The 27,099-nt window shown below is 38.8% G+C and overlaps 2 protein-coding genes across 6 annotated transcripts in view; one reads left to right on the forward strand and one right to left on the reverse strand.

The window, feature by feature from the left end:
* STRADB (STE20 related adaptor beta) overlaps positions 1-742 on the reverse strand; it is a 35,980-nt gene extending 35,238 nt beyond the window's left edge. For 2 of the 4 annotated variants that reach the window (XM_077885426.1, XM_077885424.1), the window contains exon 1: positions 603-742. The gene's annotated coding sequence lies outside the window, so the exon portion shown is untranslated. Of the gene's footprint in view, positions 1-96; positions 237-602 lie in introns of those variants that run through there. The other 2 variants (XM_077885427.1, XM_077885425.1) reach the window with 1 other exon arrangement.
* A 204-nt stretch (positions 743-946) lies between these two features.
* The window catches only part of TRAK2 (trafficking kinesin protein 2), a 64,990-nt gene continuing 38,837 nt past the window's right edge, over positions 947-27,099 (forward strand). The window contains exons 1-3 of one of the 2 annotated variants that reach the window (XM_077885423.1): positions 947-1,210; positions 8,034-8,077; positions 26,269-26,555. In XM_077885423.1, coding sequence (XP_077741549.1) covers positions 26,465-26,555 — 91 coding nt within the window. In that variant the 5' untranslated portion in view covers positions 947-1,210; positions 8,034-8,077; positions 26,269-26,464. The remainder of the gene's footprint in view (positions 1,211-8,033; positions 8,078-26,268; positions 26,556-27,099) is intronic. The other variant, XM_077885422.1, reaches the window with a different exon arrangement.

A 27,099-nucleotide genomic window follows, 5' to 3' on the forward strand; every position in this document is an offset into this window, starting at 1 on the left:
CGCTCGGCAGCCGCCGGGTCACAAAATCCTGACCAAGTTTTCAGGAAAAGGGTGTTTGGCACCACAAAGCCACGAGGGGAAAAACACGACGCTCACTTTAAATACCGGGAACAAAATGAAGCTTGAGCATTTAATTTTGTGAAGAGGCTCCTTCCTCGTCCTGCTTCGAGGGGGGATCGCGAAGGCGAACTCGCAGGAGGCGGCACAGAGCCGCGGCCACAGGGTGTCTCCCGCCGGGAGGCTCCGCCAGGCTCGAGCGTGCGGCCCGAGGTGCGGGGTGAGGAGGGGGCGGCGAGGGGGCGGGGAGGGGGGGCGGCACCGGGGCCGCGGGCGCCCCGCGCACCTGGCAAGCGCCGCCCACCGCGAGCGCAGGTGCCGCCGCCGCCGCCGCCCGACGGCCCGGGGCTCAGGGGCCGCTCGCCCCGCCAGCCGGACTCCAGACGCCGCCCCGCCCGCCCGCCCGCGGCCAGGGCGTGGGTTCGAGGCGGGGCGGCAAGTTCCAGCCTCGGGCTTCGCGAGGTGCGCGCGGACCGAGCCGCGCTCCCTCAGGCTCCCGACCCGGCCCGACGCCACCCCCCCTCCGCCCGGCCTCCCCTCTTTACCCTGGCGGCGACCACGACCGGCGACTCTCCTCAGGAGCCCAACGGAGCGGGGCCCCACGGCCCCGGGAGCCCGGCCCACCGAGGGGGCCCTGCGAGCGCGCGGGCCGCGGGGCGCAGCAAGGCAGCGCGACCCGGCCTCGGGCTGCGGGCCTGGAGCTCTGCCCCCGCCGCGGGCAGCCCGCCCGGACTGGACTCGCCCCAGGGTCGCGGCCCCGCCTCCCGCCGCGGGGCCCGGCGGCCTCGGGGGCGGGGCCTCGTCGCTGAGGGGGCGGGACAGGCGCGCGGCGCCTCCGGAGGCGGAGGGGGCGGGCGCTCGGGAAGACCACACTTCCCGGCAGGTAGTGCGCCGACGCCGCGGAGGCTGCCGGGAGAGCGGGTCTCCTCCGCTCTCCTCCGAGGTGTGGGGCTGCGGAGGAGCCGGCCCCGCTGCCAAAGCAGAGTCGCCGAGTGATGATGCTGTGAAGTCGCCCTCGGTCCCTGCCACGCCCGGGCGGTTGTGGCAGCGGCGGCCGCTTCGGCTGCAGCTCTCGGGCTGCCGCCGCTTTAGACCCTATTCCCTGAGGGAGCGCGGGCGGAGGACGGAGGACGGAGGACGTCGGGCCATTCCCGTGAGTAACCTTCCCGCGCGTGACTCCAACTTGCCCTTGCCAACTTCCCCGGAAAGCAGGGGAGCCTCCCCGCCCGGAGCTCCTCCCGGTGCCCGGAGGTCACGCGCGGACATCGGAGCCGGGGGCTGGGGATCGCAGGCCTGGGTCTTCGCCGGGCTCCTCCCCGCGAAGGCTTGGTTGGGAAGTGGTTGGTTCCCCAAGTGTGGGTGCGAAGTGATGGGCGCTGGGCTCTGGTCTCCGGGTTCATCCCAGCTGCGCCTGTGAGGATCTCATCCTCTGCCGGAGAGCATCCCCTGGAACCTCCTCCCTGAGTGATGCGCAGCTTTAGTGCCTAAGCCCCGGTCACCATCTGTGATGTGAGCGAACAGAGAGGATATTGCAGAGAGCTCTTTCTATGCTCAGTTGGGTTTTTCTTGCGATTGATTTTGAGCCAGACACCACATATCCTTCAAAAGAAACGGTTCACTTTAGTGTCAAGCGTGAATAATAGATGTTGGCAGATGTCCTCTTTAGTACCAGCGTAAAGATGATCTCCCAAACATTTAAAAGAGTTCTGGGTCATAGTAATAGTAATAATGAACTCAGTTCATTGCCCACCAACCTTATATTAAAACCTGCATTTTCTGAGCCAGAAAAAAAAAAAAAAAAACCAGAGCAGTAACTTTTCACTGGAAATTCATCAAGCTAGAATAGACCATAGGAATAAAATGACATGGACTCTTCTAGCTTTTTAAAAAATTATCTTTCAGCAAAAATTTGTCATGACCTTCACCTCTTTGCTGTAGAATTGAAAGTCTGAGTTACAGTGATCTCCAAATAGCATGTTAATAGCGTTGACGTGACACTTAAGGAATTGTGAAGGGCGTTTGGTGGTGGGAAAGGGCAGGGATGAAGACACTTTATCATCTCAGCAGTTTTTACAGCTTTCTATTTTTAAAGTTAATGTTCAACAATGTCTCAGACATTCAGCAATCACATGTACGAAAGAGAGTGGTTTGTTATTTTACAGATTTTTATTCATACGTTGAAGAAATCATAAGAAAGTACAGTATATGAGTACAAATATTAAAAGTACAAGTATTTGAGTACAGTTGACCCGTGGACAACACCGGGCTGACGAGCACCAACCCCCTGTAGAGTCAAAAATCCATATATAATTTTTGACTCCCTAGAAACTTAACCACTAATAGCCTTTTTGATCAGAAACCTTATTCATAGCATAAACAGTTGTTTAACATATTTTGTGTTATATGTATTACAATTCTGTACTCTTAGAGTAAACTAGAAAAAAGAAAATACATTTACTGTACTGTATCAGAAAACTCAGTGTCTAAGTGCACCCTTGCAGTTCAAACCCAAGTTCAAGTCAGCTGTACTTTCAGTCAGCTGGGCACACCAGTCATGAGCTCTGTGTACATTTGCTCACTTAATCGCTGCAATAACCCTGTTGTGCTAATCTGAGGCTCAAAGATTTTGCTTAACCTAACAAGTGGAAATTCAAATGTAGATCTGCCATGTGTCAAAGTTACAGGTCAGGTAAGTTGTACCTACGTCAGAAATTACCTTAAAGTTTGGATGATTCAAAACTATCTCCCAGAATTATTTCCAAATACTGGTTTCCCATACACCTTGAATATCTAGAAGTTCTGAACCCCTGCTTTAGTACTTTTTTTTTTTAACATTTTATTTATTTATTTATTCATGAGAGACACAGAGAGAGAGAGAGAGAGAGAAGCAGAGACACAAGCAGAGGAAGAAGCAGGCAGAGGGAGAAATAGGCTCCATGCAGGGAGCCTGACCTGGGACTCGATCCCGGGTCTCCAGGATCACATCCTGGGCAGAAGGCAGCGCTAAACCGCTGAGCCACCTGGGCTGCCAACTTTAGTACTTTTGAACAAACTGTTCCGTCTGCTTGCCATTCCTGTCGTCCACAGAGCTGCTCATTATGACCCGCAAAGCCCATTTCAAATCCACCTCAGTTTACTTGTGTAAGGCATGCTAGGATTGGATTTTCATCTCAGGGGTCCTTTCTAGTTCAAAGGTTTAGTAATTCTACAATTGAAAATATGAGCCAAAGATTATTATTCTCCACTGGATCCTGGAAATCATGGTTAACATCGGTAGTTGCAAAGCGTAGAAAAACTAGTTTCTTAAAAATTTTACATCAATATAAAAAATATGTCAAACACCAATATAAGGAATGACACAGATAGTAATATATTATCTCATGTTTATTTTGAGCTCTTTATATTATCTGTACCAGTTTTTGAACCTCTTTAGTTACCATCTTGTTTAGTCAAGAAATCTGAGGCATCAAGGCAATACATTTAAAATGAGTAAGTGAAGGGACTAAATATAAATAATTCATGGTTTTCAGTCATATTTGCTCAGATCTGAGGTGTTCATGTAATAATAGGAAACATTTATGTAATACTGTGTGTTAGATACCTGTCTTAATATATATTTTACCTATATTATCCTCACAATAGCACCATGAAGTGTTTTTGTAGATGGCAACTGAAGCAGAGGATGAGTTAACATACCCAAGGTCACTCATCTACTAAGTGGTAGAACTGGGTGTCAGACCCAGGCAAGCTCAGAATCTTTAACATTTACGGAGTACCTACTTTTGAACCAACCCCACAACTGGGTGTTTTCATTCTATCATTTGTCTGTAGAGCTACCTTAAATAGAATGTAAGTTCAGCATTTAGTGACTGCCCAAAACTACAAGATAAGTAAATGGTTGAGCCAGGATTTGAACCCACTGTTGCCTTTCTTCAGAGCCCTTCTTTTTTCTACTTTCCCTTAATAATCAAATCGTTATTAAATACTTGTGGTGGGCCAGACACTATGCTAGGTGCCAGTAGGGATTTAGCCCCTGCTCTTAAGTGATACAATCAGAAGAGGGAAAGACATAATTGTTATAGTGTATTAATAGGATAGCAGTATACAGAATACAGCCTACAGAGAGGTACTATACAAACAGAGAGAAAGGGCAGTGAACTCTGCTGGGGGTGAGAAGGCTTGGTCCACTCTTAGAAAAACAAATGGGTATTTCCTGGGCAAAGAAAAGAAGGGAGTTGTTGTAGGCTGAATTGTGCCTCACCAAAATTTGTATGTTAAAGTACTAACCCCTGTAACTTCAGAGTGTAACTGTATTTGGAGATCGGGCCTTTGAGGAGGTGATTGACTTAAATGGGGCATTTAGAGTGGGTATAATTCGTTCTGACAGGTGTCCTTATAAAAAGAACTTTAGAAACAAAAAGAGACACCAAGGATGTGTGCACAGAGAAAAAAAATTATGTGAGAACACACTGAGAGGTTGGATATCTGCAAGCCTCAGAGAGAAACCAAGCTTGCCAATACTTTGATATTCAACTTCTAGCTTCCAGAACTGTGAGGAAATAAACTTGTCTCATTTAACCTACTCTGGTATTTTCTTTTTTCTTTTTTTTTTTTTTACTCTGGTATTTTCTATGGCAGTCCTAACAAACTAATTCAGGGATGTTCTAGCAAAAGGAATGACATACAAAAAGCCGTTAAGGTGTGCCAGGTGATTAAGTTTCATGGTAAGAAGTGTTGAGAGTTGAAGTTGGAGATTAGGCTGGGGCCATATTAGGACAATTTTGTATGAAATGCCAAGGAGCTGAACTTTATCATAAAAGGGATAGAATGGAGATGGTTTATAGCAGAGGAAAAACATTGGATATGCATTTTAGAAAGACTACTCTGACCTTTGTGGAGTATGGATTAAAGGAGATAAGACTGGAAGCATGATCAAAATTAGGTGGAAGCTGAACTAAATATTATCTCAGAGTATTGAAATGACAAACTAAAACATCTATTGTTAACATAAGGGAGATTTTAAAGGGCACAGCTAACCCTTAGGGCAAACATGGGAGCATTTAGGAAGAATTTGTATGCACCTCTTTGTACCTAGAAACTGGCTTTACTTTTGACATTTTGCTTTCCATAGATAAAGCTTTACTCAACTATCACAGAATATTCAGTATTTTCCCACTAATAGGCACTTTTGTGGTGCTTACAGTGTTCTAAATCAAGTCTTCTGACAACCTCATGGACTATCTACTATTACTATCTCCATTTTATACTTAAAGATATCAAAGCACAGGGCAGCCCAGGTGGCTCAGTGGTTTAACCCCGTCTTCAGCCCAGGGCCTGATCCTGGAGACCCAGGATCGAGTCCCACGTCGGGCTCCCTGTGTGGAGCCTGCTTCTCCCTCTGCCTGTGTCTCTGCCTCTCTCTCTCTCTCTCTCATGAATAAATAAATAAAAATTAAAAAAAAAAAAGATATCAAAACACAGAGGTTAAGTAACTTGCCCATGGTCAATAGCAAATGGCAGTGTTAGATTCAAATTCAAGTAGTCTGTCTTCAGACTATGCTCCTAGCCATTATACTGTATGTTACCATGTATTATTTATCAAGATCTTCAACTACCTAAGAAAGGAAGAGGGAATAATACAAAAATAAATTATGTATGTTGTAGGGAGTATATAGTTTTATTAGAGGAGATAAGGAATAATTATATGATTAAAAATGTTTAGAAGAAAGTGGAGAGTTTTGGGAAGTAATCTTACTTCAAGTTGAGGCTTTTGGGAAATCTGGCATTGGGAAAAAAATGGCATTTGAACTAAGATACGAAGAATGGCTAGACTTTGAATATGTTAGAAGGAGGGAGAGATATTAAAGGTAGAAGAAATCACAAGAACAAAGTTATATGATTGGGAATTTCCTAGTATGTCTAGGTAGCTAGTAAATGCAATCCTTTGTTTTGACTGGGCTGTATTATGTGGTTGGAGAATCCAGTTTGGGCTTCATGGCGTCACCAAATGTCTGGGACTTATTAGGGAGTGAGGAGCAATGAAAATTGTGAGGTCTGAAGTCATATGATTGAAGTATATGCCAGATGTAATTATCTTTTAGGAGAGGTTAAAGCTTATCTAGTCCCAACTCATAAGTTAACGAGTTAACACTGTCTTACAGATCCCTCTTACTGTTTCAACTCATTTATGCCTTTATTACAATAATCCAGGCACAATGCAGTAAAAATTTTAAATTATTACTGTCTCTAATCTTTCCATTCTTGAAATTTATCTTGTATTCTGACTCTAGATTTATTTCTGAAATAACATTTTTTAAAAAGATTTATTTTTAAGTAATCTCTACGCCTAATATGGGGCTCAAACTACAACCCTGAGATCACAAGTTGCATGCTCTACCAAGGGTTAGCCAAGCCCCTCAGATGTCACTTTCCATTTAGAAACTTGTTGCCTTGTGCAATCACGTTCAGACTTCTGAATCTGAACTTGTGAAATTCAAAGCTCCAAGTACTTTCCCCTAATCATTCCCACTTAAATTGTTCTGTACACTGCTGTCAAACTGGGTCTGCCTGCTGTTTGCTCTGGGGCTTTTTTTTTTTCTTTGTCCTTTACCTACTGGATACTCCCCTTCTCACTATCTGGATCTTTCCATCCTTGAGGAACCCACTTAACATCATACTCCAATGTGAAACCAGATCACTAAAAAAAAAAAAAAAGAAAAGAAAAGAAACCAGATCACTTTAGCTAGAAAGCAGTTTTCCCTTCACCTGACTGTATTTAGAACAATTCTGTTCTAATACTCATTAAATACTTATTATCTAGTGGTGTTATCTTCTTCTCTTAGATATCTTAGACCATTAGATCTTAGATTTAATCTAGAGCATGGAACTCAGAAGTTTCCCTAGTAGATCTTAGATTTCTTAAATTTTTAACCTCCCTTAGGGCAGAGGCTACTTTAAAAAAAAAAAAAATCTCTTTTCAGTCTTTCAGCTTAATTCAGGAGGCATTTATTGAAAACTATCCACTAGGTGGCTAATTGACCAATTGTTAGCATAGGTCATTTTATTGAGATTTCTTATGTAACTGGCTTCTTATTATGTAATGTTCCTAGCTTTACTAGTGGCTCACATAACCTTGGGGATATCCTGTTTAACCACCCTGTATTATGATTTATTTGTGCTAGAAAATGAGCATACAAAGTCTACTCGAGGTATCGAGGTGTAACTAATTCATGTTGTAAAGATCATTGGGGTCTTTGAAGTTTATCCATATATCTCTGTCAGTATTTGCCAAATTTCAAGTTCTTTCTCTTTAGAAAGCTTTCTGATAATAAAGAAGGAATAGCTCAAATAAAATAGAGTGTAATTTAAAAGTATTATGCTATTTTGTGTAACAATAAAGTTGACAGATGTGTTCATGGTGAAAGAATTCACCTACCAGTTCAGTTAATAGTTCATTTAACAACAAATATGTATTAAGTTGCTTAAGTTCCTGTCATATTCTCATTCTGATTGGAAAGGAAAAAGAAAAGGAGAAGGTAGCACTTCCCTCTTCCTTCCTGGAAGTAAGTTGTAATACGTGTTGTGAAGAAAACAACTTAGATGCTGAGTTAGAAAATAAAGATGGCAGGAGAGGCTACTTTAGATCAATTGGACTGGTAACTTATCTCTGAGGATAATTTTTCAGCTGAGACTGGAAGGGTGAGAAGTAGTTACCATATGAAGAACAAGAGGGAAGAATATTCCAAGTACAATAAACAGTGACAAAGATCCAGTGATAGGAGAGAATGTGATGAGGAAGTAAAGAAAAAGCCATAACACAAAGCTGTCTTTGTGGCTGAGTCTGAGTAAAGAGAGTGGTACAAGATGAAGGAAGAGAAGTAGTCAGGGGCAAGACTAGACCAGACGTGTGGATTTTATTCTAGGTATTTTTTTTTAAGGAGTTTAGTTTTTAAAACATTTTTCTTGTTGTCTTACAGAGAAGAGAGAGAGCAACAAATTGAGCATGGAGGCCTGTTAAGAGGTTAGTTCGTAGACTAAGAGGTAATGATGGGTAGAAAATTAGGATGATAGAAGAGAGGATGAAGAGAAATGGGTAAATTTGAAATATTAGACCATACAGGATTTGGTAATGGATTGGATGTGGAAGGTGAGAGAAAGGAGGCATCTAATGTTCAGTGGATCAATTAAAGGGATTACAATCAGCCTATAAGAAATTTGAGTGGATATAAGGAAGAAGTCTGGTCTGAAGAGTCAGATTGGGAGTTATTAACAGTTAAGAGGTAGTTTAATCTATGGTGGTGGTTGGTTTGTACAAAGATAAGTGAAAAACAGCAGCAATAAAGAACACAGTCACAGTTGGAATTTTAGGAAACACCAACATTTAAGGATTAAGAGAAGGGAGCTGGGTGATCCAATGAAGGGATTTGAGAAAGTACATTCATTGTAAGATGTAAGCTCCAGGAGACCCATAGGAAAGTTGAAGTAGGGAGTAGTCAAGAGTATTGAACCAGAGGTACTTAAGATAACAACTAAGAAAGTAAAATTGGATTGATTAGCAGGGCCTATTGGTGACTAAAGGGAAGGCGGTTTCAGGAAAAATCAGATTGTAGTAGGGTTGAGGAAGGAATAAAAGATGAGGAAAAGGGAGGGTAAATACTCTGAAGAAGCTTCATTGAGGATAGAGTGGTACCCAGAGGGGAACCCAGGGGCTAGAGGGGAACCCAGAGTCTTGAAGAAGGAAGATTTTTACATTTTAATTTTATTTGCTTTTAATAAAATGGAAGATTTTGAACATGAGAATAGGCCAAGGAACAGGGTGTGACTAGTGGATAGGGATAACTGGTGGAACAAAGTTTAAAGAAGGAAGGAGTAGAGACTTTTAAGTAACATATATTTCATTTTCTCACAGGGTGAGAAAATTATTTTCTCATTACTTGTCATATGGGAGACAATTTGAAAGGTATATGATGAAAAATAAGTTTCTCTCCCCCTTCTAACTTCCAGCCACCAGTTCCTCTAAGAGGGTTACTAATTTACACTCCCATTAATGAGTGTGCAAGGACATGATTGAGATTATGCTTGTACTTAATTCTCAGAGTTTGGAGAGAAAGCTAGGTATAGATTGTGTGGATTTATCGGTGGGAGGAATGAAAGTAAGAGAGCACAGATAGGGGTTCACAGATGAGTGTAAAGGATATGGTATGGAATGTCTCCAGAGAGTATATGTAAGCAGGTAATGGAGGGCATGCCTATGGTGTGAGTCCCATGGATGATGACTGAATTTACAGCAGCCCCACTCCCCATGGTTTTGTGACCATAGAAGAACTTAACTAGTTCTTTATATTTAAAATTCATGTCGGCTTAGAAGATGAACTTCTCAGAAATTCATCACTTAAGTAAATGCTTGTTCCGGATCCAAGTGCCAAAGCCCTGCTTTCTACTCTTAACTGCTTTCTGTCTTGGGCATGTTGTGTGGTGGTACTTTGGGGCCATTCAGGCCAGTGTTATAAATCAAAACAAAGGGAAACTTGTTAGTTAAGAAAGAGCATTCTCTGAAGGAAGAAAGAAAGAGGAGGAGACTAGAAACCAACTAAAATGTCTCTGAGATGGTACTACTGTTCCTAAAGCACGTAACTTAAAAATTTTTTCCAATCATTTTTATCTCTTTAGCTAGTACTAGGCTAAAAACCACTGCCTTTTCCTTTGTCTTATTCTTAGTCACATGTTCAGAAGACTACAAAGGAGATGTAGCAGTTGTGAGTTTTTTAAGAAGCTATTTGATCATTTGATTAGTTTATTTTCTTTAATATTTTTTTCCGATTTTTTTTTAAGATTTTATTTACTTATTCATTAGAGACAAAGAGAGAGGGGGCAGAGACAAAGGCAGAGGGAGAAGCAGGCTCCATTCAGGGAGTCTGCTGTGGGTCTGGATCCTGGGACTTCAGGATCATGACCTGAGCGGAAGGTAGATGCTTAACTGCTGAGCCACCCAGGCGTCCTTTTTTCCAAGGTTTTATTTAAATTCCACTTAGGTAACATATAGTGTAGTATTTTCCAAGGTTTTATTTAAATTCCAGTTAGGTAACATATAGTGTAGTATTGGTTTCAGGAGTAGAATTTAGTGATTCATCACTGACATATATAACACCCAGTCCTCATCCCAATAAGTGCCCTCCTTAATGCTCATCACTCATTTAGCCCATCCCCCTACCCACCTCCCTCCAACAACCTTCAGTTCTCTATAGTTCAGAGTCGTTTATGGTTTGCCTCTCTCTCTCTGTTTTTATTTTTCCTTCCCCTTCCCCTATGTTAATAATCTGTTTTGTTTCTTAAATTGATGTGGAGCTTATTTTAAATGCATCCATAAACAGCTGCAGATGCTGCTAGTAAAAAACATTATAAAACTAAGCAAAAGCCAAAGATTGTGTCATAGCTCTCCTATGACACTGACAGCTAGTTCTTTTTACTTTTTACCAAAAAAGTGGGTACTGTTATTGCTATAAAAATGATAAAGCGCCCTAGGACACCTGGGTGGTTCAGTCAGTGTCTGCCTTTGGCTCAGATCATGATCCCAGGGTCCTGGGATTGAGTTCCACTTCAGGCTCCCTGCTCAGCAGGGAGTCTGCTTCTCCCTCTACCCCTCCCCCCTGCTCGTGCTCTCTCTCTCTTTCTCTCAAATAAATAAATAAAATCTTTAAAAAATGATAAGGTACCATTTGACAGCAAACTCATAGTTTTTCATAAATACAGTGTTTTCTTTCAAATGTTCAATCTTTGCTTAATTTTTCAAGGCAATTCATTTAATTGATATTGAACCGAAATGTATTAGTAATCAGTTTTTTGCTCATTAAATTATTTCTGTAATTCAGTGTATTGACATTTTTAATCTTTAAGCTCATCGTCTTTAATCTTTAAGCTCATAGTTAGGCATGTATTTCAAGCCTGCTATGTAACTGTTGCTTTTAGGTTTGGGGCATCCAAAAATAAAATAACTTCATTCAAAGAGCTCACAGTATTGTAGCAAGGAAGAAAGTGAGCTTGGGTAACATCCAAGATGAAGAGTCAGTAAATACTGATTAAGGAGTAAGAACATAATGAAAATTTTTAAGATTTCCTAAACTGAACACCTGAGTGGCTCAGTTGGTTAAGTGACTGCATTCTGCTCAAATCATGATCCCAGGGTCATGGGACTGAGCCCCACATTGGGCTTCCTGCTTGGCAGAGAGTCTGCTTCTCTCTCTTCCTCTGCTGCTCCCCCTGCTTGTGCACTCTCTCTTTGTCAAATAAATAAATAAAATCTTAAAAAAAAAAAAAAAAAGATTTCCCAAACCATTTTTTCCATGTTTGTAGTCTACTATGTATTCTCTTTAGTGATTAACATTAAAATTCTCACAAAAGAGAGAAGAACCTATCCTTTTTTGGAAGACAATAAAGAAGGGACAGAGTGTATTCATAGCCAGCCTACAGAAAAGAAAAAAGAATACCAGGTGAGAAAAGGACTTGACAAGATTGCTAAAGGGAGAGAAGCAAGCCAACTAAATCCCTAGTGCTGGAGGGATGAAAGAAAGAAAGTTACTTGAGGAAACAGCCAAGAGCAGAAAAACAGGTCCTAGGGTTCAATCTCATGCAGACACCTTCTGGGTTCTCTGATAACCTGGTTTATCTGGTTTCTCAGCCAACAGCAGGGTAGAAAGCAGAGAGGCACACTGCAACAGCAAAGTGTAATGCTTGATAGTGCAGCGGTGAGGAGGAGAACAAAATAAGAAGTAGACTTAAAATCTCCAAAAAGTTAGCATTTCACACCATTTATTGTAGGAAAAAGAGCTCTTTAAAAATATAATCCAGAGGTTATAGCTATAGTCACTATATATTATGATGCAGTGATTGCTAGTCATAGTAATGACCCTGAGTCATCCACTTCTTTTCGGTCTGTTCTAAGGACTTTTCTCCGCCCGCCCACCCCCCTTATACAAGTTGGACTTTTCTCATTCCATGTTTTAACTTTAGAGGGAAAATATCTTAATACCTTAATATCTTAGGAAACTTGGGGGAAGTTGCTATTTAAATTTTTGTGATTGTTGCCAGTGTTGTCAAGCCCATCTCTAGGGAATGTTTGCAACTTCCTTGTAACTGGTGGGGTTAATTGATACAGCTCTGCCTGTAACTGACATCTTAAGAAGCCTGTATAGATTTTTATAGATTGGGTTAAGAAAGCTCACAATTTTCAAATGCTCTGACAGTCTTAGGTTTCTAATGTAGTTTCATTTTTCTCCCTAGTACAGATTCCAAGGATGTAACTTAACTAGAGGTTGATTCATTCAATAAATATTGAATGCCCAGCATTTGCAAGATACTAAGATACAGGTAGACTTATTTATTGGATAAGGATTTATTTTGGTCGATATTCCACTAATTTTAGCAGCTCAGAACACATAACAGAATTATTCCCAGTTTATAGCAATACATCTGCATTCTTTTCTTGATACTGTAGAATAACCCTTTTAAAGACAAAATCAAACTGAGATTTGGAATTCTTATGACATGATGTACATAAGAACACAGATCATTCTGCTTCGTTGTAAATACAGCCAGTTTTAGGATCAGATGACTTATTTCTAAAAGCAAATATACCACTTTAAAAAACGGGGACTAAAAAAATTTGGAGCCTTATTTTGTTGTTTTTCTTTATTTATTAATCAATATGTGTTTTTTTGCAAACTGGAGTGGAGAGAGAGAATTTCTCAAACTACACACTCATTATCCCTTACACTCCTGGTCCCTTGCTAGTAGAGCTCAAGGGTTGGAAGTCCCAGCTTTGAAAAAACATAGTCTTGGGTTTGATTCAGGGTCTTCTAGCTTGGGCAAGTTAATTAACCTCTCAGCTTCAGTTTTCTTATCTATAAAATGATGACAATAATAATATTCACATCTTTGAGTTGTTGTGAGGATTAAAAGGGATCATGTGCACAAAGCATTTATTCCAATGCCTAGCACATAGTGCTCTGTCAGTGTTAGCTATTATTATTAGAAAAGACTGAATTTTGAACAGAATTGAGAATTTATTTATCATGCATTTTTCATTTGAAACACAGAAGGCTTGTGTCTTTATTATCAATTGTTTAACATTATAAACTGATCTTATAGAAAACTTCTGTAGTGCTAGTTTCACTTGTTATATTCTACAGTAAATTCATGAATTTAACAAAGAAGTTTTGGGTTGTTTTCATTGTCAAAAGAAGATAGTTCCTGCTCAGGAAAAGTCTCATAGGGCAGTGAGGTCTCCTATTCAATTGTTTATGTCTAGAAATGGAAGGTTTTCCCAGTGTACTCTGAGTTGATAGGTCTGGAGGAAAACACACACTAAGCAAACTCACTAAAAAATCGATATGCTAGGATATCTGTTCTTTTTTTTTTTTTTTTTAATTTTTTATTTATTTATGATAGTCACACACAGAGAGAGAGAGAGAGGCAGAGACACAGGCAGAGGGAGAAGCAGGCTCCATGCACCAGGAGCCCGACGTGGGATTCGATCCCGGGTCTCCAGGACCGGGCCCTGGGCCAAAGGCAGGCGCCAAACCGCTGCGCCACCCAGGGATCCCATATCCGTTCTTAATATACAACAGAACAATCAAGTGGACTGTATGGTTTGGTTTACATAATTACTATAATTTTCGTTTATAGAAAAGTCTGCGAGAGAAATCAAGTTAACAAAAGTTATGTTAGTGTGTGTACATTTAGACATGGAGGACATCTGAACCACAAGATACAGTATATGCTAAGGGCATAGGGAGGGTGGCCTGAGTAGCAGTAGGCATTCCAAGAGCCTCACTAGCTCAGAGTAGAAGAGGGCTGAGTCTAGATGACTAGTTGGCAGCTCTTGCAGTAGCTAGAGAGAAAGAAGGGCTTGAACTAAGACCATAGTAACAGGCTTAGATAATACATTGACAGGAACAGGTGACTACATGGAAAGCAGAAATTGAGAAAAAAGATGACTCTTAGATTTCTGGCTCTGCTGATCAGGTGACTTGATAATATTAACTAATTAGTAGAGCAGGAAAAAACATTTCATGGGAGAAGGATATAATTTCAATTTGGAAAGTGATGAATTTATGGTATTGGTTTTATATAAATATATATATTGATATATTTATGGTATTGACATAACTGATATTGAGAGTTCCAGTTTAAAGTCATATGCCAATTTGGACTTAAAGTAGAGATTTGGGAAGTAATTATAATATAATTGGAAATTAAGGCTTTTAAAGTAGATGAGATTCCTTAGGAGAGAAAGGAGAAGGCCCATTATAAAATCTGAAGAATGGGCTACTAGCTCTTAATGAGGCAAGTGGAGAAGGAGGGTTCCTAAAAGCTCTCCACTGCCTACCTATGTGCCCTTCAAGCTCAGAATCTGTCTCCCGAGTGAAAGATAATAGCTGTAGCTCAAAAAATTGATATTTTCTTACATGGTTCCTGAATTTCATTGGCATACCAGAACCACCCATTACATGTCAATTCTCCCTCAAAGGACAACCTTATCTTGAAGTCCTGGAGTTAATTGTGACAACTGGTTTGGAAAACAATGACTAGTTTGTATGTATGTATGTATGTATGTATGTATGTATTTATTTATCAATGACTAGTATTTAAACCTCAATGTAATTTGAACATATTTTTGCTTGGTAGAATTACATTACTAAAATGGTTACATGTCTTAGATATGCAGAATTTTAGAAATCATTCTAGAAATATATATGTTTATAAATATGTTTATAATATTCTGTCCTGACCACTCACCCCCATTTTAAGTTACACCCTGTTCCTGGTCATAGAAGATTGCATGTTCTGGTGCCACTGATTACTTTGTTGATCTGAAGAGCTGTAGTGCTTACAGTTTTTCTTTTGGCATCTTTTGGAAACTTCTTCTTTGGAAAGCTTTTATATATTTTGAGTTTAAAATAATTGAAGGATTTAGGATCATTTTTAAAGCCACCAAAAGTAAGTTTTCATTTGGTTATTAGAGGGGACAAAGAGAAATAAAGACACATGTTTTCTACTTTTATTTAATTATTTCTGTTTTTAAAATTTGTATTTACCCTACTGCTGTGTTAAAGTGGAGTTTCAAGGGGTCTTCTAAGCTATGGTATTTGAAGAGCAGATTATACAATAATACTCTTAGGTCTGCCAGCATGATTATATCTGTTCAGTTTATTTTTTAATTTTCTGTGAACTATTTGCAGGTTTTTAGATGATTATGTCTCTTGATTTAATCTACTACCTAAGTTTTGCCAGTCAGTATTGAAAGAAAATACTTTCTGATTTGTTGGGGAAAAGTGTATTTGGTTCTAGCAATATAGTACATATTCTTTTGTGGAATCTCTTATATAAAATGTCTCTGCTCGAGATATTTCCCCCCATATTTGGTTACAAGAACAAGAAATCCCAAATCTGTGATGCCATTTACTCTGCATTACCCATTTTTGAAGACCTATAATTGTTTTTTCCTTTCTTTTAATCAAAAGGACATAAAGATTTCTGTTTTTAAAAAAGATTCTAAAATATAATAGCAATTATGATTTTATTAATATTCCAGAATATAAGTTCTTGACACCATCTGCTCTTGTGAACAAGTATTTCAATGTGTCTATAACCCAAATGTCAACTAGTTGTCCAGACAGATCCTTTAAAAGCTAAAAATGGTTGGTTTGAACCTTCAGTTTCATGTTAGGGGGAAACCAAAACCCTCTGTAAGATTTCTGTAAATTCCTGGTGTTCTTGTGGCCTCTGAGCTACTGCCATCTGGATAGGATTCCTTTCCCTTGCCTTCTCTCTCCCCATCCAGAGAAAGAGAAAACAGTTATTTCCCTAGTCTAATGCAGAGCATCTTAGCCTTCCCTTCGATGCTGCAAGGCCTCACCTTCCACAAGTGGCTTTTCTGTGTATTTTCTCAAACAAAAAGCATTTCTTTCCTAAGAGCAGCTCTGTTATCATATGTTGAGATGATGAAATGTGTACCTATTTTCCCCATTTATCACTTTCAAATATTTAAATAATTCATACTAAACTCAGTTTCACTCCTTAGAAATTCTAAGAAAACCCTATCTTGTAAAAGCTTTTGCAATATTAGAATTGAATAAACTATATAGTATTGTGTAGCTTTTTTTGCCAGATCATACAAAGAAAAGAGTGCTCTCTTAAAAGGATACAAGATTTCAAGTAGAGTTTAAGTGTAGAGTTTAAGTGTCAAGTTGCTCTTTCTCTTAGAGAAATAAAATCAACATTATTTTATGAATGTGAGACTCGTCTACCCATTTTGAGGTTTGTGTTTATTTAGTATCTTTGTACTATTTTCTATCCTCTTTTTTTTTTTTAACATTTATTTATTTATTTATGAGAGAGAGGGACGCAGACTCCATGCTGGGAGCCGGACGTGGGACTCGATCCCAGGATTCCAGGATCGCGCGCCCTGGGCCAAAGGCAGGCGCCAAACCGCTGAGCCTCCCAGGGATCCCCTCTATCCTCTTTTCTTTGACTAAACTATCATTTGATATCACTAAATTATTTTTGACTGCCAGAAAATAATTTACTTTGTTTTTCATATTTCTAAGCCAATCCCAATTTTTTATAGAAAGGAGTTTGAAAAAAATGAGTGATGGAAAGAGGCATAAAATTTGAGAGGTGTAATTAGTAGGCAATTCTATTTTGTTAGATGCCATAGTTGGTACTCCAGCACTTTGGATGTATGAATTTTCCAGATGGGTGAAATTTAATTACTTAAGCATCAAAAATATTGTCTTTTAATATTTTCTTTTAAATCTTCTTTTCATAACTTCTCAAAGAGTAGTTATGGAAGCATGATTTAACATTTTCCTTGTAATTGGGTTCATATTTTGATAACTGTCATTGTACTTAGATGAGGATTTAAATGTAAAATATGAAACAAAATGGCTTCTGATAATGACTGGATCTTGCATTGTTGAAAAAGCCCCTAATATTTTTTTGCTTTTGGATTATTTCCCTAACTTTATAAAAGGTAAAATATGGAATGTACAACCACAGTTGTGTAATGTGGCTGCTCTTCCATAAAATAGATCATTGATTCACAAATGGTCCCTTATCTAGGAAGCCTTCTTCGGTGTTGCTGTGGTAGCTTTAGTTCTTAATGATTTTAAAACTCTGATGAATGACAGATACTTATTAGCTGTCACACATTCCCTTGCTATTCATTATTTGTTGAGGAAAGTACAGAGAAACTGTATCCCTTCCCACTTAAGTAGTCTGGGCTGGATTACTTTCAAAGAATATAAATTCATTATCTTTTGCAAACAAGACATCAGGCTAAACTTTTCTTTAGACCTTTAATATTTGTCTTGAAATGAAATACCAAGCATAAGCAACATCCAAAATTATATCAAATGTATAAGAAAACCCTGTTCTTGTATGGTAGGTTTACTTCCTTATAAATCTCTTTAAATGCAAACTCAACTGCTTAAAATGTATAATTTAGGAGCCTTTTGGCTAGGGGCAGAGTATGCTCCAGAGCAGATTTAGCTCCAGTGATCACCATCAGATGGTTATTTTCAATTCAGCCATTATTGTTATTTGTAGCATGTATGTTTTATATATATAGTTTTGAGGTGTTTTATAAATATTACAAACCCCATTTTGTCCCTAAAAGCAGTGCTAGTGATAGATTGATGGACACAAAAGTAGAAATAGTGTAAAAAATTAAAAATGAGAAAATTACACATGTTAGATATATGATTAGACCATAAGAATGATTATGAAGCATAATTCCATGAAAAAAGATATACCTGTGCAGTTTACAGCCAAAGGTGAAGAAATGTGAATGAAACGCTTTTGGCAGAGGACCATTGTTGAAGTGGGATGCCTATATAGGCAAAGATTCAGTTAGGAGTTAGTTAGGAGTTAGGAGTTCAAGAGTTGAAAGGCTAAGCATGGTGAATGCAAGTGCTATTGTGGAAAATTATCAAAAACTGCAGATGGCACCATGGGTTCACCATTTTTCTTAATCTTCAGGTGAAGCTCTGGTGTGAATGCCTTAGCTGCCAGAGGTTCACTCCCTTCTCCTGTTAGTAGAGATTGTGGCAGGGAGGGGTTGTCTGCCTCAGCGAATGTTCATTATAAACATAACAGGGCAGTTTTTAAAAATACTTAAAATATATCAGTTAGGAGGCAATGTGGAACCCATACGCCTAAATCTCACTCATGGTTTTGGACTTTTAAACGAATGGATTCAACAGCCTTTTGGAATCCAACTTGTTTGTAAGTAGAGCTGCCCCTGTGTATTTCATATTCTGAAAACCCTACCAATCTTTTTTTTTTTTTTTTTTTTAAGATGTATTTATTTGAGAGAGAGCAAGAGAGAGCAGGGAGGAGGACAGGGAGAGAGAATTTCAAGAGGCTGCTGTGCTGATCACAGAGGCCAGCATGGAGCTGAACTCATGACCCTGACCTGAATGGAAACCAAAAGTTGGACGCTTAACCGACTGTACTACCCAGGTGCCCCAACCCTACTCATCTTTAATCTAAAAAAGATCACTAAAGAAGAGGGACAAAGTATTTGCTGGGTACAATGCACAATTTCTCTTTCCTAAGGGTGAACCCTACAACTGCTGATAGGACACTGGTGCTGAATATAGCCAGTGTAATATACTAGGGCGTATCAGTGCAGCTGTACCTGGTGTTGATATGTGCTCTCTGACTTTTTTTTGTTTGTTTGTTTTGTTTTGTTTTGTTTTGTTTTAAGATTTTATTTATTCATGAGAGGGAGAGAGAGAGGCAGAGACACAGGCAGAGGGAGAAGCAGGCTCCATCAGGAGCCTGACATGAGACTGGATCCCGGATCTCCAGGATCACACCCTGGGCTGAAGGCAGCACTAAACCACCTGGGCTGCCCCTGGTCTCTGCCTTTGTAAGCTCTGCTGCTCACTCCTCAGGTTGGAATTTGGTGGTGACACCCTCCCTTTTCTTTCAACTCTGAACTCTAAAACCATCATATTTTCTTTTTGTGGTTTAATACCTGGTTTTAAAATTATTGGGTTTTTAGTAAATCTTATCTTTGATGTACCTAGACAATATTAAAATTAGTCTCTATCTTTGTCAAAAATCTATTATTTAATCTAGAAACATAGTAGTTTTTAAATTATACAGATTATCTTTTGACTGGATTAGGGTTGTCACTGCCTAAAAGAGCTCCTGCTGATGGTGATTGGCACTCTTCCCACTTCATGCAGATGAGCAGACAATATCTACTTTAAATTAATCTCCAAAGTTTTATTTGTACAATAACATTTTAAGATATATTTCTAATTTAAATGTTTGTTAAATCTTTATGTTTACTTTAATTCTAGGCTCTGTGCTTCTATTAAGATGAAGTTTCTCTGAATTGTTTTAGCCTTTTCTATAAGGCTGTTTTTGCCAGAGTATCAGTTTTAAGAAAGTAGTAAGATTTTTTTTAAGGCACAGGGCCTATATTTTGGCACACACTGTTGACCATTTTGTTTCCATGGCTAGGCTAAACTCAGCCCTTAGCCATGTTGTTTTTTTTTCTTCCAACAATATTTCTTATTTCTATCAATGAAAGGTTTTGGTTGTTGTTTTTTTTTCCTTAAGTCTTATTCTTGTTTAAATGAGTCACTTGGCTGTTTTACTTTATTTTCTCCTAAGTGTGCATGAATTACAGAGGCTGGCTTTTTGTTAAATAATGCATGCTTGGTTGATTGAAGAAAAGCAGTGAAGTGAAAAGAGTGAATAAAGATCCAGCATAGAAAATAGTTGGTGCTGAAGGAAGTACTAGAATATGTTGTACAAACTGGGAAGGGCACTGAAAATGTGATGTTTGTGCTTGCCAGAGTTTGCCAGCAGTTTCTACTACATTTAGGACTCTGACTCTGCAAGCTATTTTATTCATACATCAGAGAGATAGAAAGAAAAATGATTAATGGCATTAAACTAACATTACTTACTTATTACAGGGCAGGAAGTAAATGGGATTTCTTTTTTGTGGGGAGTGATTTCTTCTTATGTTAAGAGAAGATGCCATTAAGTGGTCAAGAGTAGGGTTTACACTGTTCCCAACTTTGTATAAGGCACAGTAACAGTAATGATAATACTATTTGATGATGATAAAAATAATAACTAATATTTGCATAGCATTTACTGTAATCTAAGAGCATTGTTCTAAGAGCTTTACATGTATTAACTCGTGTAATTCCCTCAATGACCCTCTGAGATAGGTGTTCCAATTATCTTCTCATAATCCGCTTAATCCTCATAGCAACCAAATAAGTAGACCTTGTTATTAGGCCTGTTTTACACATAAAAAACTGAGATTAAGTAATTTGTCCAAAGTCAGACAGCTAGTAAGTGATGGAATTGGGATTCAAACAGAGACAGTCTAGCTCCTAGATCCATGTTCTTAACCACTCTATAGGCTGAATAATAGCTGTCGAAGACACCCAGATCCTAATCTCCTGGAACCTATGAATATTACTTTATATGTCATAAGGGATTTTGCAAAAGGGACTGAATTAAGGATTTTGAGATGCGGTTAATCCTGGATTATCTCATTGGGCCTTAAATGTAATCATAGATGTCCTTATATGAGAGAGGTAGAGGGAGATTTGGCAGAAGGTTGTGTAGCAATGGAAACAGAGAGATTTGAAGATGCTGAGTTACTGCTTTGAAGATGGAGGAAGGGGCCCTGAGCCAAGGAATGCAGTTTTAGAAGCTAGAAGAGACAAGAAAATGGATTCTTCCCCAGAGCCTTCAGAGGAAGCACAGTCCTGCCAATACCTTGGTTTGGGGCCATTGAAACCACTTCATCCTTTGATGTCTAGAACTGTAGGATAATGGATTGGTTTAGTGGTTTGAACCACTAAATGTGGTAATTTGTTGTTGCCGTAGCAATAGGAAACTAATACAGCTATTATGCTAAGAATAAAAGTACTAGTTATAGTTAAGGCTTTTATTATAACAACCCTTCCCCAGAATCCATGAGGAAATGAGCTTCAGGAATAATCTTCAGTAGTCTTGCTTTATAAGGCACTTGTTACTTTATTGCTTAGTTCCTTTCTCTTTCCATATGAAGACTATTCAATCTGCAGACTACATCTATTACATACTCAAACAGGGTAGCTATTCTGAGCTCAGAGTCGGCTGTTGAGCCAGAAATTTAAGAAATATTGGGCAGAAGACATCATCTTTTCTTCAGGCCCAAACAAAAGGGGAACGCTGAAGGGAATAAGCATGTATGTCAGGTACCAAACTAGGAATTTGTATTTCTTATTAGTTCTCATACCTGACTGTCCCTATGAAGAATAGTTAATTATCGCCTTCACAATGAGGAACTATTAAATAATAATACTCAGAGTCAGAAAACCAGTAGATAAGATGAAAATTCAGGCTCATCTAATGCCAAGGTGCATACATGTTTTTATACTCAGCACTGGCTACTCTATATTAATCATATTGAGGGGCTCAGATCTAGACCAGGGTATATCCAAAGGGTTTACTTAGTTCTAAAGAATCACTGGGAAGAACATATCATTTACAGATCATCCCTGACCTGGTGCACACCCTTTATGTTAGGCAGGTTCTTGGATTACCCTGGAGGTCTGGATTCTTCCTGCCTGACTTTAAAGGTAGACTTAGTTTTATATTCAACTTGGTTTTCTTTACTCTTATATTTAAGAGTTAAGACTAAACAATGAACAGTACCTCTAAAGCTAATTAAAAAGCAATCCTCTAGAGTAAAGGTCTGGAATCCATAGTTGAAACTTATATAGTTTATTTTTCTGTTTCTGTGTGATACATGTAAATTAAAAAAAAAAAAAACAGAAAAAATACAAGTGCTAATGTAAATATTAAAGATTAAACCAGCTAGTGGGTAATGTCCCAAGGTTATCATTAGAGTATCACAGTGGTCTTTGATTAAAATATGGTAAAGTGCCATAGTTCTGTTTATTTTTTTTTTTTCAATTTTTATTTATTTATGATAGTCACAGAGAGAGAGAGAGAGAGGCAGAGACACAGGCCGAGGGAGAAGCAGGCTCCATGCACCGGGAGCCCGATGTGGGATTCGATCCCGGGTCCCCAGGATCGCGCCCTGGGCCAAAGGCAGGTGCCAAACCGCTGCGCCACCCAGGGATCCCCATAGTTCTGTTTAAAAAACCAATTTGGACCAGTATGAGAGGCACTTTGCTTCTATTCTCTCCCTTTTCATTCCCCTCCTCCTCCCTCTCTTCTTCCTTATCTTCCTCTCCTCTACTTTATTTACAAGCAAATTTGTAACTTCTGACAGATGGTTATTTGATGCTTGAATTATTTTACTATTAGATCAGGAGTTGGCAAACTTTTTCTGTAAAGGGTCAGATAGTAAATATGTTAGGCTTTGCCTGACTGTAAGCTCTCAGCCATTATAGCATGGAAACAACCAAATTGATCATATATGAACCAATGAGTCTGGCTGTGTTCTAGTAAAACTTCATTTGTGACTACTGAAATTTGAATTTCATATAATTGTCACATATTATGTAACATTTTAACTTAGATTTTTTTGCAACTATTTAAAAATACAAAAACTATTCTAGGCTCACAGGTCATACAGAAACAGGTGGCAGGCCAAATTCAGCTTTCAGGCAGCAGTTTGCTGACTGTGCTCTAGGCCTATTATACACTAATATGTTTATTCTTTTTTTTTTAAACATTATTTATTTATTCATAGAGACAGAGAGAGAGAGAGAGAGGCAGAGACACAGGCAGAGGGAGAAGCAGGCTCCATGCAGAGAGCCTGATATGGGACTCGATCCTGGGTCTCCAGGATCACGCCCTGGGCTGCAGGCGGAGCTAAACCGCTGTGCCAAGGGGGCTGCCCTAGTATGTTTATTCTTATATTCGTATTGCCATTCTATTTTTTAAAATAAACTGCTGGGTTTATAATCTATAAATCTGGGTCTCTGGAGTATTATAATTTAAAAGACTTTGGTAAAGATCATATGTGACATAAAAACTTATGCAGGGGATGCTTTTGGTTGCCTACTCAAGGATCATCGGCTCCCTCACTTTTTTGACGGCAGAACCCTTAGTTGACATTTTGTTCCAATAGCTGGTGGTCATAAACTTCAGGTTGCTTTCCTGTTCCTCCCAATTTCCAGGGGTGGGCAGATAAATCTTTACTGGTTTGATCCAATTTTAATTCTGTTCCCCTTGAGGGATTGATTTAGGAATGGCAATTTGGACAATAAGGTACATAAGGAAGAATTCAGTTGCATACAGTAGATTGATCTTAGATATGAAGATGAATTTTTGACAACTGGAGTTAAAGTACCTCAACAAATACTGCTGCATGAGCTAGTGCAGATTGCTGTTTTGACAGACATATTTCAAGAAAACAGTTATATGTAAAACAATTTTTTAAAGTTTTTATATTTCAATTAACATGCAGTGTGATACTAGTTTCATGTGTACAATATAGTGATTCAACACTTCCATACACCTGATGTTCATTATTAGTTACTCCTTAACCCCCATCACCTAATTAACCCATCCTCCCACCCACCTCCATTCTGTTGGGTTTGTTCTCTATAGTTAAGAATCTGTGGGGATCCCTGAGTGGCTCAGCAGTTTAGCACCACCTTCGGCCCATGGCATGATCCTGGAGACCTAGGATCCAGTCCCATGTCAGGCTCCCTGCATGGAACCTGCTTTTCCCTCTGCCTATGTCTCTGCCTCTCTCTCTGTATGTCTCTCATGAACAAATAAATAAAATCTTTAAAAAATAAATAAAGTAAAATTTTCTGAATTCAAATATAGAAAAATTAATTTTTGTTATGTCAGCATAATATTATAAACTCCATTTTTGAGAAGGACTGTTGTATATTCCATTATGTCTTTTTTCCTTACAAAATGTATTTTTCCAAGAAAAGGCAATCCAATCCAATGCCAATAACCACAGAAGTTTTTGAAATTTTATTGTTGTGTAAACCTGAAAGGTGGTATTGGAAATCCTGGTCTATATTTAGTAAACTCCATTCTCATCATTTCACTTCCTGACTCCTCGCAGCCTAGCTTTGGGCCTAACTTCTTGGTTGAATTGGTTTCTAGAAGGTTAATATTGATTTTATGGTCCTAGTACCCCTTTTTTTAAAATTTTTTTATTTTTATTTTATCTTTTTTAGTACCCCCCTTTTTTAAAAAATTTTTTATTTATTTATGATAGTCACACACAGAGAGAGAGAGAGAGAGAGAGGCAGAGACATAGGCAGAGGGAGAAGCAGGTTCCATGCACCGGGAGCCCGACGTGGGATTCGATCCCGGATCTCCAGGATCGCACCCTGGGCCAAAGGCAGACGCCAAACCGCTGTGCCACCAAGGGATCCCTTTAGTACCCCTTTTTTAAACCAAATCTGTCCTTTGCCTTTTCTGTAATGTTTAATTCTGTGGTCCATTTCACCTCTTAAACTCTCTTCACTAGTGTTTACTAACACTGCTTTGTTCTACCTCAGTGACCATTTTTCATCTGCTTTTAAATGCCTTTGTTTTGTTTCTTTCCATTTCTTAGGGGTAACTCTTGTAAAACACTGAATGTTTACAATGCCTATAAATAGTATGCATGAGAATGAATTAGCCATAAATAGAAGCTGCAATTTGCTAAGTAGAGACTATTTGGTAGAGACTGTCTTTTGATATAAAGCCAGGCTAATACTTAGTATTGAACAGTTTTCTTAACTGATAACAATTTTTTCAAGTATACACATATTTAATGCATTACATTCCTCTGTTGGTACCATTATTAAGCCATTTCTTTATGGATATTTTCATTATGGTCATGTGTTTATGCTTTAAAAAAATACCATATGGGCATTCTTGTGCCTATATTTTGTCATATACTTTGTGAGTATATCCCTATTATAAATCCCTAGTGGTAGAATTGTTGAATTATGGTGTATGTGCGCTTAAAAATTTGGTAGACATTGCCAACTAGCCTTTCAAAAAGCTTGTACCAGTTTGTACTTTTTATCAACAGTATGAGTGCTGCTTCTCTATCCTGTCTTACTGAATATTATCAAATTATACTGGGCTTTACAGTGAGTGTGTCCAGGCATCACAAATATGCCAAGACCTGAGGGTTCAAAGGTCTGCTGTTGGAGAAAGCTGAAGCTGCCTCAAAACAATTATTGACCCCTCTCCAACAAGGGATATAATAAAACAGTGTTTGCTAATCTAATACATGAAAAATAATTTCTTTACATTTTTATCTATGTTAGTTATAAATGAGGTTGAGCACCTTTTATATCAGTGGTTTTCACCTGGCAGTGATTTTGCCTACCAGGGGACATTTGGCAATGTCTGGAGACATTTTTGGTTTTAAAACTGGGAGAGGGTCTGGTGAGAAAATTCTGCTGACATACTGCTAAAAATCCTGCAAGGCACATGACAAAGCATTATCCCCAAATATCAGTAGTGCCAGAGTTGAGAAACTATATTATTCCATATCATCTCCTTTGTCAGTTTATTGTCTGTAATTCTTGAGTTATTTTATTGGCTACTTTACAGTTTATAGTATACATCTTTAACTTATTGCTGTTTACCTTCAACAGATATTTTACTATTTCATGTATAATATAAAAGCCTTATAATAGTATATTTCCATTTTTCTCCTCCTCACCTTTGTGCAAGTATTGTAATATATTTTACTTCTTCTTATGTTATAGACCCCATGTCTATATTATTTTACTTTAAACAGTTGATTATCTTTAAATTTTTTAACATTATTATAATGTATTAGTAGATTGCATCTATTTCAAGTGAACAATTTGACATGTGTATATAATTGTGAAACCACCACCACACATCACAATAATGAACATATTCATCATGCCCCAAACTTTTCTCCTGTTCTTTGCTAATCCCTTCCCCAGCCCCAGGCAGCCACTGATCTGCTTTTTGTTACTGTAGATAGGTGTACATTTTTTAAAATTTTATGTAAAAAAAATTATGTAAATGCAATAATAAACTGTATATTTTTTTTTTACTCCTTTCTTTTATCCAGCATAATTATTTTGAGATTTATCCATGTTGTATGTTACATCACTAGGAAAGCATTCTCAGCGACAGATTCCAGGTAATTGGACTGCCACTATAAAAGAGCATGCTGAATTCTAAAGTCACTTAATGTGTTCTTTGTTTTAGGTCATGACTCTCCACGTATGATAATCACATGAGAGCACTCATTGCTGCAGATGTCATTTGACTCATCAGAAAAAAGCTGTTTAAAAGAAAATATCTATGACCAGATCCATTTCGTTATTAAATGGCTTGATGGATTTCCTTTACTCTGAATCATACCAAAGCCGTCCTTGTCAACCAAAGCAAGAAAGGATCCTGCATGAGTCAATCACAGAATGCCATTTTTACATCACCAACAGGTGAAGAAAACCTCATGAATATCAATCACAGAGACTCAGAAAGTATCACTGGTGAGTCCAGTTTGATAAATATTGAAGTGCTATTCCTAGTGTATAAGATCTGCCACATTGTAACCCTGGCCTCACTTTCCAGCCTGATCTCCTGAGAGACAACTGAATCAGTCTTTCCTTCTCCTGGTCTCTTACTGAATTATCAAAATCTGCCTTTTGTGTTGTATGTTGTCCATGTCGGATTCTCCTGTACCGCATGAGCCCTGGTCAGCAGGAACCACATCATACTTCCCTTCCCCTTTTGTCTTTCTACTCATATCTTCCACAAAGACAGAGTTGCTTACCCTGCAAACACATGACAACAGTTCATGACATTTAAGAAGTTCTCAGGACCTATAGATTGGTTATTCAAACACAGGTACAGGCCTGTAAGCCCTTATCAAAAAACTCTGAACAACCCAGAGTTTTAACTTTGGCTATAAAATTCATTGGTCCACAAAACCTGACCTATATAGCTATTTCTAGACTTAGCCTCACTTAGTGTGAATGTTTGTTTGCTGAAAATGTACTAATGTATTTAAATATGGGATGTTGCTACAAAACC

This window comes from Canis aureus, chromosome 36 (assembly GCF_053574225.1).
Source record: "Canis aureus isolate CA01 chromosome 36, VMU_Caureus_v.1.0, whole genome shotgun sequence".
Lineage (NCBI taxonomy): Eukaryota > Metazoa > Chordata > Mammalia > Carnivora > Canidae > Canis > Canis aureus.